This window comes from Mirounga leonina, unplaced genomic scaffold, assembly GCF_011800145.1.
Source record: "Mirounga leonina isolate KUSES-001 unplaced genomic scaffold, KU_Mleo_1.0 Mir_165, whole genome shotgun sequence".
NCBI lineage: Eukaryota > Metazoa > Chordata > Mammalia > Carnivora > Phocidae > Mirounga > Mirounga leonina.
Window position 1 is genome coordinate 23,515,652 of NW_023270415.1, and position 14,791 is coordinate 23,530,442.

A 14,791-nucleotide genomic window follows, 5' to 3' on the forward strand; every position below is an offset into this window, starting at 1 on the left:
AAAATAGAGATTAAGACAAATCATCTACCTTCTTTCATAGCTTTTCTACTCTTTGCGGAACCAATCCCATGCTTTTATGTTCAATTTAGGTCTCACAAGAAGCTCTTTGTATCTAAGTCAAAACACGGATGCCAACAACAGGATTTTAATAGGCAAGAAGAAAGAATGGAAACTCTTCAAAGTGAGTACTCTTACTACAATTTTAGAAGTGGAGAATTGATTTGTCCCTGAAAGTGATCCAGCCCTTGACCTCCCCACTACAACACTCAGACACACTTCAGAAAACTAAAGCACAATGGATTAAATGCCGTACCTTCATAGAGTTAGAAAGTTAGTGCTTAATTTAGAAAGCTATTCTGATTGCCTAGCTTAGAGTACTTTTGCTATGATGGTACACTGATTTTCTACCTTAACTTTATTCAGCAACTTGAAATAGTTACTTAATCTGAAACATACAGTTGTTATCACGATAGTTATGTTCTATAAAGTCGCTGTGGTTGGTGACTACTAAACCATTACTGGGGAATTACAGGGTTAGATTCCTTTGAGAATCTTGTCACTACAGTTTTGTCAACTGATAAATACATAACCTTGTTCAGTGTGTTTATGTGTTTCTGTTTAAAAATACTAATATATAATGTTGATTCATTAACCTTGACCTGTGGCCAAGTAGCACTGTAAGTCATGCCTGGATGAAGCTTTCTTTTTTTTTCTTTTTTTTTTTTTATATGGTAGCGATGAGCCACCTGGGTTGTTGTTTTTTTTTTTTTTTAAAGATTTTATTTATTTATTCATGAGAGACAGAGAGAGAGACGGAGGCAGAGGGAGAAGCAGGCTCCCCACGGAGCAGGGAGCCCGATGCGGGACTCGATCCCAGGACCCTGGGATCATGACCTGAGCCGAAGGCAGATGCTTAACCGACTGAGCCACCCAGGCGTCCCTGGATGAAGCTTTCTAACACAGATTTTTTCTGTTGGGAACATCCTAGTCTTGCACTTAGGAACACTAGACAACACTTCCACAATACATCTGGGGCCATTTTAAACAGCTAAATTACCCCAAAATACAAAATGTTGCATTAAATAGACTCTAAAAAAGACATTTATGACAGAGCTAAAACACAAAGGCAGAGCATCACCTTGCTTAACCTTAGCTGTGAACACACACATCAGGTGAGATGAATTTTTTTTGCTCTGTGCGTGTCCACCAGTGACCATAAAAGCACTCTGTATTGATTTTTGAGTTACAAATTATTAGCAGGGAAGTAAATTCACAAATACAGAATCCATGAATAATGAGGATTGACTGTGGAATCTAGCTACCTTCCTTATTACATTTAGAATTTATTCTTATAAAAGGCATCACTGGATTTAAAAAACAAGCAACAATAACCAAAAATATATATATATATATCTTAAAAGTAGTCCATAGGGGCGCCTGAGTGGCTCCAGTGGTTGGGCATCTGCCTTCAGCTCAGGTCATGATTCCAGGGTCCTGGGATCGAGCCCCGAGTTGGGCTGCGAGCTCAGTGGGAAGTTTGCTTGTTTCTCCCTCTCCCTCTGCCACTTTCTCTCCTGCTTGTGCTCTGTCTCTCTCTCAAATGAATAGATAAAAAATCTTTAAAAAAAAAAAAGAAAGTAGTCCATAATTGTTTTAAATTACAATTTGATTGTAAGTTTCTCCTTGGTATGTATTCATTCAGCAAATGTTCATTGAACCTACACTACATTCTAGGTACTGTATGGAATGAATGAATGAAAGCAAGGATTTTTAAACTTAATTGATCCATACCTAGCAGCCTGAGGTCAATATAAAAATAATAGGTGTACCACCTTAATGCCAGGGACATAGTAAGGCTGCAATAAGTATTAATTGAATAAATTTATTCATAACTGATGGCTGATGACAGGGCCAGTATTAACTAATATTTGTAAATTATAGCTCTAAAACATTTACATCCATAGATATTATCATCCTCATTTTAAAGATGGTAAAGTTAAGCTCAAAGAAATAATTGCTTCATGTTGTTATTCCAAAATTGTTCTGCGTCTATTGCTGCAAAATGGCTAGTAATCATAATTCTAAAATAAAATAATTTGGGGATTCTGGACTTTTAATTTCATAATACAAAATTCAAATAAGTGGAAGCATATATTTTTTTAGATTCTAAATAGTTGATTAGTGGTTAAACTCTGAGAACTATAACCTCATTGCAGACTGGTTTGACAGTGACTATGGATATTGAGCCTAGAAGATCTTGTGAGTTTTAGTACATTTTTTGACTTTTTGTTACATGTTAGTAATATATACATACATATATTTTTTTTTACTTCCAGTTTGCTTAAAAGGCATGCAGTATCCTCTCTTCATAGTTAGAGAATATTAGTTTTGTTTATGCTAAACAGTTTTTTTCAGATTTGCAAAATTGCCATGTACTTTTAAAAAATCAAGTGATTCAGAAAACTTGAAAGAAAGAAAATCACCTAAATTCTTTCTGTGCAGAAAAAAACTTACCACCATTCAGTGAAATGATGTGTAAACTCATTTAATCCTCAACAATCTTACAAGTACTTTTTTTTAATCATCCCCATTTTATACATGGGAAGCCACCACAAAAAGAGATTAAGTAAAATATACTTCGTCACAGAAATAGTAAACAGAACTAGAATTTGAAATTAACCTTCTTGGGGCACTTGGGTGGCTCAGTCAGTTAAGTGTCTGCCTTCGGCTCAGGTCATGATCCCAGGATCCTGGGATCGAGCCCTGAGTCTGGCTCCCTGCTTAGTGGGGAATCTGCTTCTCCCTGTCTGCTGCTGCCCCTGCTTGTGCACTCTCTCTCTCACTCTCAAATAAATAAATAAAATCTAAAAAAAGAAAAAAAAATTAGACCTTCTTTTTTAAGTAAACTGTATGCCCAACTTGGGGCTTGAACTCACAACCCCGAGATCAAGAGGTTCATGCTCTGCCAAATGAGCCAGCCAGGCAAAATTAGACATTCTGACTCCAGAGCCTATGCTTCTAATTGCTGGGCTAGACTATGTCAGTGGAAAGATAGTCAAATAAAAATTTAGGAAAATGTGATTAGATTACATGTTACTTTAAAACACATTTCCATTTTGAACTTCATGTAAATGCTGTTTCATAAGAAGTATATCAGTAACCTATATGATTCCTCCAAAATGAAGGATATAGAATATGAAATACCTCAAGAGGTTGGATCAGGTTGCCTCTGTAGTCGTAAATTTAAATTTTAGACTGTTGACTGACTTTATCTAAAGTGATATTAGCAAAAAAAACCAAAACCAACCTCTCCCACCAGTTTCCAGTTTTTCTTAGTTTTATTTTATATGATAAAGGTTTGTAGAATTCTCTTTTCTAGCCGTAAATCCCAAAGTAGTTTAATCTGTTTAAACTGATTTATTGCTGGTTACCAACCCTTTGACCATTATGTCCCCATTCCTTACTTCTTGTTTGCTAGGTTTTTTTAAAAGATGGGATTATAGGTACTATAATTTCTAAATTTAGGTCTGCTCTTTTTTCTTTTTGGGGTGAGAAAGGGAATTTACTGCCTCATGCTCATAAGTTCAGAGGTACATTAGCTACAAGTGTGGCTGGATCCAGCTACTCAAGCGTTTTCATCAGACTTGCTTCCTCTATGTCTCTCAGCTCTACTTTCCTCTGTGATGGCTTCCCTTCCAGGCAGACTCTCTTCAAGTGGCAACCTCTGACAGATAGATGTTCCTATCATCACTGAAGTGGAAGATGTTCTTTTCTTTTTTCTTTAATTGAAGTATAGTTGACACACAATGTTGCATTAGTTTCATGTGTACAGAATAGTAATTGGACAACTCTATATATTATGCTATGCTTACCCAAGGGTAGCTACCATCTGTCCCCATACAACATTATTACAATACCATTGACATAGGGAACTATGCTGTACCTTGAGTGTGTACTGTTTTTTGCTTAAAGGGAAATTTGGCTAAATATAATATTCTTCAGAGATATTTTTTTTTTTTAAGATTTTTTTATTTATTTATTCGAGACAGAGATAGAGAGAGCATGAGCAGGGGGAGAGGCAGAGGGAGAGGGAGAAGCAGGCTCCCCGCTGAGCCAGGAGCCTGATGCGGGGCTCGATCCCAGGACCCCGGGATCATGACCTGAGCCGAAGGCAGACGCTCAACCAATCGAGCCACCCAGGCGCCCCATGGGAGAAACTTTTCTTACAACTTTGCAGATATTGATGCATTTTTTGACTTTATGTGTGCTGCTGTGGACAAGTCTGATGTCAGCCTTTCTCCTCCCTTTGTATATGAGTTACGTTTTACTCATAGATTCCCAGATCTTTTTTAATACGCGCATTTAATGCTATAAACTCCCTTTAATTACTGCTTTAGTTTCATCCCACAGATTTTGAGATGTTTTTTCATTTAGTTCAAAATATTTTTTCATTTCCTTTAAGACTTTTTCTTTGACTTCTGGGCTATTTAGAAGCTGTTTGCTTAATTTCCAAATATTTAAGGATATTCCAGGTATCTTTCTATTATTGCTTTCCAATTTAATTCTGTTTGGGACTGAGAATATACTTTGTAGGATTTCTTTTTTTAAGATTCTTTTTTTACCTTAAGATTTGCTTTATAGTACATGATATGGTCTATCTTGGTGAGTGTTGATATATACTTGAGAAGAATGTGAATTCTGTTGTAAAATATCAGGTCAAATTGATTCATAGTGCTATTCAGATTTTGTGTATGCTTGCTTATTTTTGCCTGTTCGTTCCAACAATTACTGAGACAGTATTGAAACCTCCAACTGTAATTATAAATTTCTGTGTTAATTATTAATCTCTGCTAATTTGTTAATTTCCTTTTTTGCTTTTTTAGTCCTCTAGCACCTGTTTAAACAATTTGCAATATGAAAATCTCTGTTCATAACTAGTGTGGTTTCCATTTTCCTGACTGGAGCCTGACCAGCACATAATGGTCTGTTCCTGCAACAATGCCATATTATCTCAATTACTGTAGTTTCATAATAACTCAGTATGTGACAGGGACATTCCCTTCATCTTACTGTTCTTCAGGAATATCTTGACTATTCTTGACTGTTTTGGTCTTCCATGTTGTCAGGGAAAAAACCCAACTTCATAGAGGATTGCAAGCAATAAACCTGCTACCTCTCCATAGGTGCCCAAAGTAGGCAATATGACTTAATGAGTCAGAGCAAAACAGTTACAGCACAACAAATAGCATGGCATCAGCATAATTGTGCTGGTTTCTTTATTCCAAGTCCCATAGGCAGTGCAATGGCCCCAGGTAGATGCTGTGCAGGCAGATAGGTTGTATTGTAACTGAGAAACTTAGTGCCAAGGGCCTACCTCTTTTTGAGTAAGCAGCAAAACAGGATAGCAAACCAGCCAGTCCCCTCCCAGGAGAGGTAGTTACATGGTGGTTAGGCTATGGTTCCTTTGATCTACTTAGGTGCCTATATGACTACAAAACTGTTTAGTATCAGGGAACAAATAAGCCTTGTACATTCAGCAAAATCTGCAGGGATGCTCGGGGCCAGTGGTGGACTACTTCTCATAACACATAATTTTAGAATAATGTTAAGTCCTACAAAAAGCCCTGTTGAAATTTTCATTTGAAATTGCATTGTAACAATAGATACTTTTGGAAAGAACAGACACAGTTATTATATATTAGTATTAATTATAGACTTTATATTAATTATGTTAAGTCTTCCTATGCATGAACAGAAGTATATTACTCTATTTATTTATTTTTAAAGATTTTATTTATTTATTTGACAGAGAGAGACACAGTGAGAGAGGGAACACAAGCAGGGGGAGTGGGAGAGGGAGAAGCAGGCTTCCCACTGAGCAGGGAGTCCGATGCGGGACTCGATCCCAGGACCCCGGGATCATGACCTGAGCCGAAGGCAGACGCTTAACGACTCAGCCACCCAGGTGCCCCTATATTACTCTATTTAGATTGTCATATATATTTTCTTATAATGTATAGTGTATATATACACATATATAGTAAAACTTTATAATTTACTACATATAGATCTTGACCACTGCTAGATTTAATTTTTTTTTTTTTTTTAGATTTTATTTATTTGAGAGAGAGAGACAGAGATAGTGAGAGAGACAGCACAAGTGGGGAGGAGAGGGAGAAGCCTGCTCCCCACAGAGCAGGGAGCCCGATGCGGGACTCGATCCCAGGACCCCGGGACCATGACCTGAGCCGAAGGCAGACGCCCAACCAACTGAGCCACCCAGGCGCCCGACCACTGCTAGATTTATTCCTAAGAATATTCTATTTTTTGTTAGTATTGTAAACATTATCTTTTGATTGTTTTAAATATTTTAACTATTGCTAATGAACAAATACTATTGAGCTTTGTTTATTGATCTTCTATCCAACCATCTAAACTCTTTTTAATTCTATTTGTAGATTCTTTAAGGTTTTTTATATAAACAATTTTTTTCAGTAGTTAACAGTTCTCTTTTCAGTTACATATACATTCTTACTAAACTGACTATGAATAAGAAAGAAGGAATGAGGGAAGGGCTATAGTTCTTACACTAGGTAAAATATTCCTTAAACATTATCTTAAGAAAATTTTAGCAATCCTGTAAGATAAATGTTTTTCCTTTTTTTAACAGGTAATGAAAAAGGACACGTTCTGGGAGGTGAGATAACTTATTTAAAGACGTAAAAGAATCAGCATTCAGTAACCCCCTATGATTTTCAGAAACTGATCTTTGCATTGTACTGTGCTGCTTCCAGATTCAAAGGGGAAAAAATTAGTTCTTTTTATTTAAAATAGCTAAATAATAGATAGGAATTTAATGGTAACCTTTAAAAATAGCCCCCTTTTTATTTTAATGTGAAGCAATTTTTGATGATTATTTCTACTTTTAGGTGAAAGAATGAAAAGACTCAGGAGACAAGCTGCTGAAAAAGAGAGAAGACATGTTTTGAACAGTCAGCCAGTAACTTCTAAAAAACATCGATCTAGGAAAAAACAGGTATTTATTATATTTAAATAAGAATTAATGGACATTAATTGTGATTATTTCACATTATTTCTGCTCAAACGTAAAAGATCTTGAATGTAAAATGTTTCCACTTAACTATCTTTGATTTTGCCAACAGGCCAATCCACCTGTTCTAAGTTCCAAAAAAAATATTTCACCTGTATTTTTAAAATAGCCTTAAGTTGGGTACTGATAATGATATTTATTTAGAATTATTGTGATACTCTCATAAGGTCTATATATCAATGTAAAGTGGGACTTAAATCCACATTATAAGCTTTTATATTCATATTTTCCTAATAGGGATCCAATTTAAATAAGGTCCTTCTGTGCCTTAAAAAAAGAAGAAACCATTTGATAGGGAATTTTTCTATACAGAAAGTTAAGATGGGTCAGTTTTACGACTCACTTCATTTCTGCACTCAGTGATTATAGTCTTGTGGCATCTGTCCAGTGTCTCAAACCATTGTTTCCTGTATTTTATTTGGTTTTCTAGTTGTTTATAGCAAGTAAATAAATCTAGCTAGAAGTTGAAGGTGGCCGTGTGCTCTTTTCTTATTCTCCTTTATTTAAGATGTGATTTGGTTTGTTTTGTTTTCTCAAAAAGCTACTTGTAAATGGTCCATGTTGAGACACTGGGGCTAGGGTCAAATTCCAGGCTACTAGGAATATCTCTTGTGTCTCAAGTGAACATAGCAAGCAATTCCTACTTCTGATTTGCTTCCTGTAAATATTGCTTATCCATGTGATTCCTTATTTAGTACCACCACCTTTATTATTTAGAGCAACTGCAGGTTGAGGGAGGCTCCTGCTGTTGGCAGACCGGGGATTCAAGGTGTGCACCTCAGGCTATGTTTTCTTTACTCTGGAAAATTGCACATCACAGGCTTTCTGAGATCTATAGGCAGAGTGGCTCTGCCCTGCTTCTTTGCATATCTTTTGTCAATTTCCACCAATAGTGTACCCCTTCCAGGTCATAGGGTTCTTTGAATTTTTTTAAGAGTTTAAGATTTTATTTCTTTCCTTGATGCTGTTGGATGAATTCCCAAAGGAGAATGGGGAAATGCCAACCATATGACACTATATGCAGCCAAAAGTCATACATACTTTTTGTCTTTGAATTTTTGCACTTTGAGTATGATGTACGAAGGTGTAGATATTTTGGAATTTGTCCTGCTTTGTGTTCCTGAAGTCTCTTGCGTCTGTTTTGGTGTCTGTCATTAATTTTGGAAAATTCTCAGCCATTATTACTTCAATTCTTTCTTCTATTCCTTCTCCTTCTGATGTCCCATTATCTATAGGTCACCTCTTTCGTAATTTTCCCACAGTACTTAGCTGTTTCTCTCTCTCTCTTTTTTTTGTTTTCATTCTTTTTATCTCATTGCTTTTCAGTTTGGGAAGTTTCTCTTTTTAGTTTCAAGCTCACTGATTCTTCATCCATGTTTAGTCTGCTAATGTGCCCATCAAAGGTATTCTACATTTCTATTACTATGTGTTGATTTCTAGCATTTCCTTTTGATTCTTAAGGTTTACATTTCTCTGCTTACATTTACCTATCTGTTTTTACATGTTGTCCACTTCTTCCATTAGAGCGCTTGACATTAATCATAGTTATTTAAATTACCACTTTGATAATTCCAAAATCTCTGTCATAGCCAAGGCTGATGCTGCTTTGTCCCTTCAGATTGTGGTTTTTTGCCTTTTAGTGTACCTTACCCATTTTTTGCTGGTAGCTGAACATGATGTATCAGGTAAAAGAGCAGAGGTAAACTGACCTTTGGTGTGAGATTTTATGTTTGTCTAGCCAGGAGTTAGGCTTTATTTCCTATTCGCTGCAGCCATAGATGTCAGAGGCTAAAATTTCCTTATTTTTGTCTCTCTTGCTGTCTTTGGTTTTCCCTAGACTCCTTAGTAAGGGTCTGAGGCAGCTCTCTCAACTAAGGCAATTGATTTACAGGATCCCAAATAATATGGTAAGATGAAGGAGAGAAGTATTCTCTAGTTTTGTGTGATTTTCAGTGAGTTTGTGTCCTGGACTAAGACCTTCATATGTGCTTCTCAGCTTTTATTTCCCCCTCTTCAGTGAGAAAGGAAGCCTAGAAGGGGCTGAAGCTGGGTATTTCCCTCCGGAAATACCCTCCGGAAATACTCTAGCCTCCCTGACATGGAAGGCTAGAGGGGGCTGGAGTTAGGTGGAAATGAGTTGGAGTTGTGGGCCCCACTAAGATTGGGCACCTGGAGTTTCTTAACTCAGGCTTGCCCATAGTAAGCCCCCATCAGTTCATCCAAGATAGTTAAGTGTTTCTATCAGTACTGGCTCCAGGTATGAGCTTCTGTTCCTGGTAAGCTGTGATTCTCTGTATCTACCTTTCTGTTTTTCTAGTTTTTATGGCAGCAGTTTGCCTGTTGACGTTAGTTCTCTGATGGATCTACAAAGAGTTGTTGACTTTGAGTTGGTTTAGTTTTTTTCTTGTTGTGAGGACTGGAGTGATATTTCCAAGGTTTTTATATGTCGGTCCCAAAACTAGAAGTCTCTGCCTCATATTTTAAGTGATCTTTCCCTGTAGTTCTTCTGGCAACAATTCTGAATGGGATTGTAGGTGTTATTTATAGACGTATATCAAAAAAAAAAAAAAAATTACTCTGGTTTTTGGTTTTTTGTTTTTTTGTATTCAAAACAAAATGTGGGTAATCAACTATGTAATTTAAAGAACAGAATATAGATGATATTGTCTATCACTGTTTACTATGCCAAAAAAGAATTCTGTGGCTATCACAAGTGTCTCATTTTATTTTTCACTTTCCCCTGTTGGCTTTTTGAGTGGGACTTTTTTCAGATGAGTGACAGATCTTATCTTATTTTGTGTTAACATTTTGGTTCTTAAAAAAATTTTTATTGCAGTAGTCTGTACCAGATTGGACAATTTCTCCTTGTTGTATTTGTCTGTTAAACAGACAAAGGTATTTCTGCCAGCCTCATCCCAGTTTACAGAGAGACTTCCTTTTGTAAATTTATTCTATTAAACAAGGAAAGTAAATGTCTTTCAACAACGAAGACTTTTTTCCCCAGAGATGGTATATAATGGAATTACTATAACTTTTTTTTACTATAAATAGTATCATTTTAAGACATTATAGACCATTGTTTTTTCCTCTGAAAGGCATTAAAAATGATAGACAATTTTCAAATATAAGTTATATAAAAACTTTTTAGCCTTAGGAAAGAAAAGGATTGGTGTGTTTGAATTTATGTGCTCTTTGTATCTTTTTGGGTTTTGGGTTTGACCAGGATTGTTATGATTTTTTTATTGATTCTATTTTTAATTTTTCATGGAAAGGAAAAGACAGAATAGCACAAAGAACACAGATTTTTTTTTTTTTATGTCCTAAAATAGATCATCTTAAACTCTTTGTTAACTCTGTGACATTATGAATGGTATCTAGAACAATAAGTCAAGGATATAAAATCGAAGAAATGAAAAAGAGTAAGCAAAAGAGTACACTCATGAAATTGTACTACCTTTATATTTTCTTTCTGTTCTAACACTGAATATTGTTAGCTTGTTGTTGTTAGCTTCTGGGCAGTGCAAACAGGCTGAGGGTGGATTTTGGCAGTAGCTTGCTACCTCTGCTGTATGGGATCCACTGGAAAACACTGCTTAAACTTGTACCCAGGAACCTAAATAGGATTCAGGCAGAGAATATTACTTATTTCTTGAGATAAATGAGCTTTTGTATTGTATCAGATATCATCTGTGCACTCTATTAAAAGTAATTAGTTCATATTTGAACAAGAAAACTGTGTTGTATATATGAAATTTACATAAACCAAGGACTACTTTTTAAAATTGAACAAAACTATAGCAACTTCTTACACAACAGAAATTCTGAACTTGGGGACTGTAAAAACGATATTTTAGGTTTAGTCTAAGTGGCCCCTGAAATGTTATGTAAAATTTTGTATATCTTCACTTGTCTGTGAGATGGATCCATAGCTTTTATCACATTCTCAAAGATCTATATGACCCCAAAGATTAATAACCCACTGCTGAAGTACTTTTAATTGGTAAGTCCATCTCTCTCTTTTTTAAACTCCTCACCCACACACGGAAAATTTACATCTCTTTTGGTTTTGCATCAGTGACAAGCAGTGACTTGAAGCTTGTAGGAGTGATGACTGATAAGAGAAGTGGGCTGGGTTGGTCATGGTAGACCGCCACAGGAGGATGTCCTCTTTGTCTTTGTCTAGAGATCAATTAGCCATGCATACCATGCACTCGAAGACAGCACGGTTGCCAAGACGAGGCACCTCAGACAAACTTACACAAGGGTTTAATTATGGTCACTGCCAGTTTTATGGCACTGAGCCATACACAAGAGTTTTCATCTCAGGTTTGTCTTCTTGAAGGCACCTTGAGTTCTTTTTAATAGTGCATCAGACAGCTGAGTTGGAATTTTTGAATTGTAGTGAAATAAACATAATTAAATTTACCATCTTAACTGTATTAAAGTGTATATAGTTCAGTGGCATTAAACACATTCATATTGTTGTGCTACCATTACCACTGTCCATCCACAGAACTCTTTTCAACTTGCAAAACAAAAACTATTTATCCGTTAAACACGGACTCCCCATTTGCCCCTCTCCCATGCCTCTGTAAAGTGGAAAGTAGAACCACCATTCTACTTTCTATCTCTGAGTTTGACTGTTTTAGGTACCTCTCATACAAGTGGAATCCTACAATATATGTCCTTTTGTGTTTGACTTACTTCACTTAGCATAATGTCCTCAAGTTTCATCCATGTTATAGTATGTGTCAGAATTTCCTTACTTTTTAAGGCTAAATAAAATCTCACTGTATTTATATACCACATTTTGTTCATCCATCCATCAGTGGATATCTTGGGTTGCTTCCAACTTTTGCCTACTAACACTGTTACCAACATGGGTGTACAGATTTCTCTTCAAGTCCCCGCTTTCAGTTCTTTTGGATATATACCACAAGTAGAATTACCAGATCACATGGTAATTTTAATTTTTTTGAGGAACCACCATTCTGTTTTCCACAGCGGTCAGTTTTTCATTCCTTCCCACAGTGCATAAGAATTCCAATTTCCCCACATCCTCACCCACACTTAGTATTTTCTGTGGTATTTTGTTTTTGTTTTTTGTTTTGTTTTGTTTTGTTTGATGATAGATGTGCTAATGGGTGTGAGGTGATATTTTGTGGTTTTGATTTGCATTTCCCTAATGATTAGTGATGTTGAGCATCTTTTCATGTACTTATTGGCCATTTGTGTATCTTTGAACAAATGTCTATCAAGTCCTTGCTCATTTTTTAACTTTTTTATATCTTTGTAGTAAAACATACATAACAAAATTTATCATCTTAATCATTTTTAAGTGTATGGTTTAGTGGCATTAAGTGCATTCGCATTGTTTAGGCAACCAATCTCTACAACTTTTTCATATTGCAAAACTAAAACTCTGTACCCATTAAACAATTTCCCATTCTCCCTTCTTCCCATCCCCTGGCAGCCACTATTTTACTTTGTTTCTGTGAGTTTGACTATTCTAGATACCTCATGTAAGCGAAATCATACACTATTTATCTTTTCATGACTTGATGATGAATGGATTTTTAAAGAAAATAGGAAATTCAGCTGGGGAAAGTAATCATAGTCTAGACACAGTAAATAATCACTCAGTCATTTGCTCCTTCAGCATGTCAGCAAAAGGGATAGGTTAGTTGGTCACTATAGCAAATGCCAACTATCAGTTTTTTTCTGTGTATGGTGCTAACTTGATTTTTAAAATTTTTCAGCCATTTTCTCCAAAATAAAATAATATGTTTTGAATAAGTCTTTTTTAGTTGTGTTTTTAAGAATTTGTTTTTAAGGAAGATTTGAGGTTTATGGCTGTGTATACTTTGCCTAACATAGAACTGGGTTTTCACTGAGTTCATTATTGAAGTATTAAATATTCATAAGTTCTGTTTAGTGGGATTAAGAAGTACCAATCTGGGGGTGCCTGGGTGGCTGAGTTGGTTGAGTGTCTGACTCTTGGTTTTGGCTCAGATCACGACCTCAGAGTTGTGGGATTGAGCCCCGGGTTGGGCTCCCTGCTCAGCAGGGAGTCTGCTTCTGTCCCTCTGCCCCCTCCTCCGAATGATGCACTTGCTCTCTCTCTCTTCAAAATAAATAAATCTTTTTTTAAAGGTGGGGGGGAGTACCAATTTGATAACAATTGTAGAAAAGCATTGTAAGAGACAATGTAGGCTTAAAGTCTGATAAATTGGATTGGGTTAGCTCTGTCACTTTGTAGCCATCTGATCTTGGGCAGCTGAGCCATACTGTGCTTATGTAAAATGAACAATAATAGTAAGGACCCTGAGAAATCTTATAAACATAAGCTCTTACAGAAATCTAAGAAATGTATATGCAAATTCTTCCATCCTTAAGAAACTAATACTATTTTGATTAAAAACAGTTGGATTTATAGTATGTTCTTTAAAGAATTGTTTCTGTGAATAACTGTTCGCGTTTTATCAAAAGGCATGGCTTTGGGAAGAAGACAAGAATCTGAGATCCGGTGTGAGGAAATACGGAGAGGGAAACTGGTCTAAAATACTGTTAAATTATAAATTCAACAACCGAACAGGCGTCATGTTGAAAGACAGATGGAGGACTATGAAGAAGCTAAAACTGATTTGCTCAGACAGTGAAGACTGAATGTGTTTGTAAAAGCTTGATAGAAGGACAGTTAAATATTTTGATCACTGCATTTTGTTTGAAACTTGGTGGTCATTGATGTATCTTAAAATTTTTGTCTAAAGCATTACAGTATCTATAGTATCACTTCAACTAATATGAAGATTTATGCTATAAGAGTAAGATTATATGCCATCATTGCATTCTTTAAGGATCTTTTTCCTCTGATAAAATGTAAATTTGTTGAACCCTGGTGCTTTCAATAACCCTACCCCCAAATCCTATTCCAATTAAAAAAAAAAAATTGAAAATCTGGTAAGGGAAAAAATATTTATTCCTATTAACCTATTCTGTGTCTGTAAGCTGACTTGACCTTTGTAACACACATAAAAGTGAAGTTTTTTTAAGACTTGATTTATGGCCTTAATATATTAGTTACTAATACATTTGTATATAGAATGATGCATGTACAAAGTAATTCATGAGTTGTAACATTCTTAAATTTTCTTTTCAGTTGTTTCATATAGAGGAGAAAACTTAAAAATAGTAATACCCATAGGAGGACAAAGTTTGTACTATTACCAAGAACAGCTTCATGTCCCATTTAGGTACATTTAACTTTGTTCCAGTGTTAAAACCTTGACAAAGGTGGTTTTAAATCTGCCTTTAACCTGGTGCCATAAATACCAGTTTCTTTGATTTTTTTTTTCCCCTCTATATTTTCATTTAATAAATCAGTATTGGGCCTAAGTGGTATTCTGTAAGTGCTTAAATTAGTGTTACCCATGATCATTTTGATGTCTGTGATAATTGCTAAATAAATAAGGTCATCCATATCTTACTGAACAATTTTGACTTTTCACCAGCATTTTATTCTTTAGAGAATTTAGTCATAAACTAAGAATTACTTAGCCTTTTGAGTTATATGTGCTTTATTCAATGAGTGGAAATACTGAAGTATTGGTGTACAGAGTTAAATGGTAGTATTTAATAATTTATATTTCATTTTGTATTAAAGTCACATACATTACTTTC

General features: G+C 35.6%; 1 protein-coding gene across 2 annotated transcripts in view; it reads left to right on the plus strand.

Annotated features, from left to right (window-relative positions):
- The window catches only part of TERF1 (telomeric repeat binding factor 1), a 39,406-nt gene that overhangs the window by 19,944 nt on the left and 4,671 nt on the right, over positions 1-14,791 (plus strand). Inside the window, exons 8-11 of one of the 2 annotated variants that reach the window (XM_035011340.1) lie at positions 90-181; positions 6,671-6,697; positions 6,930-7,036; positions 13,601-14,605. In XM_035011340.1, coding sequence (XP_034867231.1) covers positions 90-181; positions 6,671-6,697; positions 6,930-7,036; positions 13,601-13,777 — 403 coding nt within the window. In that variant the 3' untranslated portion in view covers positions 13,778-14,605. Of the gene's footprint in view, positions 1-89; positions 182-6,670; positions 6,698-6,929; positions 7,037-13,600; positions 14,606-14,791 lie in introns of those variants that run through there. The other variant, XM_035011341.1, reaches the window with a different exon arrangement.